The 5,879-nt window shown below is 30.1% G+C and overlaps 1 protein-coding gene across 1 annotated transcript; it reads right to left on the reverse strand.

Annotated features, from left to right (window-relative positions):
- Nucleotides 1–3,076: 3,076 nt before the first annotated feature.
- LOC106682588 (ankyrin repeat, PH and SEC7 domain containing protein secG) lies at nucleotides 3,077–5,316 on the reverse strand (the record flags this gene model as incomplete). The annotated part of the gene is given in 1 exon segment (XM_014423528.3): nucleotides 3,077–5,316. A coding segment is annotated over 1 exon segment (1,467 nt), but the record flags the coding sequence as incomplete, so codon positions are not given.
- Between the last annotated feature and the right edge of the window lie 563 nt (nucleotides 5,317–5,879).

A 5,879-nucleotide genomic window follows, 5' to 3' on the forward strand; every position in this document is an offset into this window, starting at 1 on the left:
TATATATACACACATATACATATACATATATATATTCTTAAACAGTTTATTAGTTTAAATCTTTCTAACTAAATTCCTTGAGAATAACTGTAAGAATAAATGGTATGTAAAATTATCAAATTTTCTAAAGGAAAATTGTTGGGGGTTCTTAAGATAAAAAATCTGAATATATCCAAGTAGAACTTTGTCCCTTTTCCAATATGTGTTGGTTTTCTATTTTCTAGTAAACCATTTAACCACTTAACCACTAACCCTCGATGCCAGTAACTTGGCTGGGAGAGAAGTACTGGGATCTTGTGGAGTCCTGCCTTGGTTTCCACACTGGGTTGGCAAGACTTGGCTCGAGATTCCCATGCTGAATGTAAATATTGTATATAGTTGCGAATTTGTTTTTATTTTATTGTTACTTAAATTTAATTTTCTTTGTCTTGTACATGAATTATTTTATTTTTATTATGTGATTAGTTTTATTTTATTGTACTCTTGATATAGATTCATATTTTTATTTATAAAAATCTAGATAGTATTATCTTATTGTTTATATATTTCTTTATCATTAATATTTTAAGTTACATTTTAATTCAGTGAGTAATATTGTTATTATTTACATTTTTTCTTTTTCTTATTTCTCCGTTTTCTTTTACTTCTGTATATATTGTATGAATGAGTATTTGTACACTAATATAAACTTAATGCTTTTATTTTATGGCAGATTGTATTAATTCTCTTCAATAAAATAAATTAATTTAATTTTAATATTTCAAATCGACAAATTAAAGCTACTTTAAAAGAAAATATTCTGAAAATTCATCATTTAAATCCTGTAGGGTTCCTATTAATTAGGAAAAGACCTACCTGATATAAAGGACTCACGTCCTGTCATTATCAGTGCCTGGTATCGGCTGAATAGTTAATCAAATAAAAGTTGTTTTCTTTTATATTGTCACTTTGTTGTTTCTTTACGTTTAAAAATAATTGTTGATTTGTTCAGTCTTTAAAACTTAATACACTTTAATATGTAAAACACCAAGTTTTATAAGTTCCTATTGCTGGTGTATATCATTAATTACAAGTGCATGATTTTCAATGCTTGTTTTATAAAATATATATAGAATGCGTTGTTCTGGTGTCTTAACAAAAATCAAAATCTTAATTATTAAATTTTTAACTTAAAATTATGAAATTTACCACAAAAATAAATTTTACCACGATAAATGTTCATTTTACATACAAATGATTAAATAAATGTTATTTATCAACATAATGCATTGATGTGCTAATTAAGGCACCCAACAATCCTATATTCCGTAGGAATTATTTATAAATTGTAAATAATTCTTAATTCACAATTGTGAAATATATTATAACTTTTTGCACATAAAACATGTAAATTTTTTATTATCAAAGTAATATTTTATCTATATCATTGATTCTATTAACTTTTTTCACAATATTTAAATTTTATGTTTCAGTTTCCAATGTCTGCTCTGTTCATGACAACAGTTAACATTTTTTGATTTTATTTTACAAATAATGTAAAATATCACAAAATATAAAATTTAAATAAACGAGTGACCTTAAAGTGTCAATTGATATTGCTCTATTGGACAAAGAATGAAACTCTAAACCTGTTTCAGGGGTAAGAATTCATGTGCAGCAATTAGTAATACGATTTTTTAAAAGTTTTTTATTATTATATAGTTTAGTATTAAAAATTATCGGTTAAGAGTGGTCTGAATGGTTTTTTCCTTAATCTTTATTACTACTTAATAAGATTATTTTGGATTAATCTTAGGAAATCTCATTAAGTCTAATTACCATTCATAAATATACAGTTTAAAGGGAAAGGTATTTGAACTTACGTTAATTCAAAAATATTCCAATAATTGATGGTATAAGATGCATAATAATTATAATTTTAATATTATCTAATTTTTAATATTTCCTATTTGTCTTAGTTGACAGTGTTCATTAGCATAAATGTTAATGAAAAACAATTAAATGAGCAAAATGTTTTTAAATATAAGATACTAATACTAAATAATATTTTTCGGACAAAACTTGTGGTTTAAGAAAAACTATTCAGAAAGTGTTTGACATATTGATGTCTATTAGTACTTAAATTGAATATAGTTAAATGTTCTATGAATATTCTTTTATTGCAAAAAAAAATTTGTAGAGACTTATATGAACAGCATTGTCATTTTCACACAGTGCTCCAGTTGTAATGAATCATTTTGTTAGCCGGCTTTGTCCCAAACATTAATTTTAGAACAATGTTTAGCAAAATAGTTTTCCTTACCACATTTTTCACATTCTCCCATGTAGGACAATAATTTTTTTTGTGTTAATTTCACACATAAAACATAAGAAATTCAATTCCTGCTGAATAATAAATTTCAGTTTCACTTTTTTTCATTAAACTTTTAGGATAAAAATTATCATAAAACATTTCACATACTTTTTCTTTCACTTTAGTTAATCTATTTCTTTCTATTGTTTTGAATAGTTCATTAAAAAGTTATTCGTTACATTATATTTCATATTATGACAAGAAAAACAATTTAAAATGATATTACTACAAGGACTTACTATTACTTAGCCCATTCTGTTATAATATTTTTTCCCTGTCCAATTATCAACATTTCTAGGAATTTCAGTTTACTTTCCTTCTTCCATTTTAGATTCAAACCTATCATGATAGGTTACCATAGTAACTGTTCAAAATTTTAAGCATTTTACTCATTTCTTTCTCTTTTATAATGAAAAAATATCATTCATATATTTGAACAAAGCTTTCATTTTTACTGCATTGTTTATAAAATTATAAAATGCTAATCTGGTAAACGTATAGATAATAATATCCCATTGATAGACCAAATAATTGTTGAAACACCTCACTATTACATTTAAAAATTTCATTTTTGTAATAATTTTTTTTTTCTTTATTACAGTAATTTTGTATACTAATTTAAGTGGAATGTTATTGAGCAATGGAATTGCATCATAATGCTCATACATGGCTATGGATTGATGGACCTTTGAGAGGTGAAATGTGGAAAATATAGCACAAAAATTAAATAAAACATTATTTAACAATATAATTACAAAAGAAAATATAATAAATAAAATTGTTATTGAATTTTTGTAAAAAAAATATTACTAATAGGATTTTAATACATCATTTAATTTCCAGAAGTTCACACAGTCACTTTTTTTTATTAGCTAATAATAAACTATTAAAAAACTGAACAAAGGTAAATTTATTCTCTTCAACATTATTCTTGAAACTGACTAAGATAAATCACATTTAAAATTTGCTTAGGGAAGTTTTTACTATCAATATTTGCGTAACTCTCCATCTATATTTGATCCAGATACATTGTTTATTACTCGAAAAATAATCAATTTTAAATTATTTAATTTAATCAGCATCAATAATTTTTACATCGATAAGCAATAATAATTTCAATTTTCCTTACATTTGATTTTAGTAACTTACTCTGCCCAAACTTCAGTTTTATAAGGAATCATTACATTTATCAGACAATATAAATGTTCTCAAGTGTATTGTCTGCTAATACCCCCCTCACACATTTTTTTTTCTATCAGACATCCCTCACTCCTTACTTCATATAATAGTTTTACACTATTAATTATGATTATTAAAAGTAAATTCTCATCAGAGCTTACTAATAATACCAACAATGAGACAGGGCACACTCATGAACTCATAGAGGCTGTTGACGTCACCTAATCCCACCTTTTGATTGAAGGTAACCTATTATATTCCTCCTGTTTCCCATTGTTACAATGCCTAAGGCAGTAAATCAGTCAACATCCCTACCATTAAGGTCGACCCCTGTCAATAAGAACGTTTACAACATCCCAGTGGCCAGAATCAGATGCTACTATTAGTGCTGTGTTACCTTTTTTAGATTTAATTCTGGGATTTGCTCCACATTCCAACAGTGTTATAACCGTGTCTAAAAATCCTGCTGCTGCTGCTGTATGTAGAGCTGTGAATCCAGAATCATCTATATCATTGACAGAGGCTCCTCGCCTAATGAGAATCTTCACCATAGCCGAATGTCCCGTAACAGATGCTGCCATTAGTGGTGTCCTGCCTTTTTTACCCTTTACTCTGGGATTCGCTCCACAGTCTAACAGTGTTATCGCGGTGTCTGAAAATCCTGCTGCAGCTGCATGATGTAGGGCAGTGTATCCAGAATCATCTGTATCATTGACAGGCGCTCCTCGGTCAATGAGAAACTTCACCACATCCGAATGTCCCATAACAGATGCTGCCATTAATGGTGTACCTCCTTCTTTACCCTTAACTCTTGGATTTGCTCCAGAGTCCAATAATGTCATCACAATGTCTAGAAAGCCTGCTGTTGCTACATGATGTAGGGCTGTGTGTCCAAAAGCATCTGTATCATTGATAGGCGCTCCTCGGTCTATGAGAATCTTTACCACATCCAAATGTCCCGTAACAGATGCTGCCAATAGTGGTGTACTACTATCTTTACCCTTAATTGTTGGATTTGCCCCACAGTCCAACAGCATTATCACTGTGTCTAAAAATCCTGCTGTAGCTGCTAAATGTAGAGCTGTACGCCCAGAAATATCTATATCATTGACAGATGCTCCTCGGTCAAAGAGAATCTTCACCACAACCGAATGTCCTGTTTCAGATGCTGTCATTAGTGGTGTCCTTCCTTCTTCAGTCTTAATGCTTGGATTTGCTCCATAGTCTAACAGTGTTATCACCGTGTATAAAAATCCTGCTAGTGCTGCATGGTGTAGGGCTGCGTAACCAAAATCATCTGTTTCATTGACAAGTGCTCCTCGGTCTATGAGAAACTTCACCACATCTAAATGTCCCGTAGCAGATGCTACCATTAGCGGTGTACAACCTTGTGCTCCCTTATCTCTCAGATCTGCTCCATGTGCCAAAAGCTCTGACACCACACCAACATGCCCTTCTCGTGCTGCATAATGTAGTGGTGTGTCTCTAAAGTTATCTCTGTCATCGAGAGACGCACCTCGGTCAATGAGAAGTTTTACTTCATCCACATGGCCACTAGATGATGCTAACATTAGTGGTGTCCGACCATATTCATCCTTAGCTTTCAGATTTACCCCACGCCCTAATATCATTGTCACCATACCAATGTTTCCTTGGAGTACTGCAGTGTGTTGGGCTGTGTTAGCATAGTTATCGCTGTCATTGTGCGCTCTTTGGATCACAACATCCACGCCTATGATTGATGCTGCCACAGTATTTCCTAGTTCTTGCGCCAAATCATCTCCGGTTTCCTGGAAATAAAATAGAGATTTTAATCTATTATAATTTTATGATTCTTTATTCAGGGCTTTAATTAATAGTATTAAATATTTAGTATTGTATGTAAAAATATGCAGGGTGTTTCAGGGTTAACTGAAAATATGAACTAAGGACCTCAAAACAAGAAAATAATTTCCTCTGAAGCAATGTCCGTAAATGCTTTGTTTAGGAGATGTTCACACCTAAAGATTTTGATTGTTATGAATTTCTTACGCTACACATATAATAAATAAAACCTATTTGTTTGTTCTAACTACTTTATTAATTAAATGTAAACATTAAAATTAATACTGGAAGATTATTGATTGACCGTGTGTATAGATGAATGGAATATGGTCCGGGTGCGGTAAAAAAAAATACTCAAATAGTAGATAATTATACTATTTTATTGAGCCAACATTTCGCAGGGCTTCGTCAGGGCTACACTTTTACACTTTTCTGTATCCCCGCTCATTTGGTATAATTTTTGTTTCTTAATCACTTACACTCATTGTATCCCATTATTTTATATATTTTTTTATTTATTTAT

The sequence above is a fragment of the Halyomorpha halys genome, unplaced genomic scaffold, assembly GCF_000696795.3.
Source record: "Halyomorpha halys isolate HHAL.00 unplaced genomic scaffold, Hhal_1.1 Scaffold426.1, whole genome shotgun sequence".
In the NCBI taxonomy this organism is placed as follows: domain Eukaryota; kingdom Metazoa; phylum Arthropoda; class Insecta; order Hemiptera; family Pentatomidae; genus Halyomorpha; species Halyomorpha halys.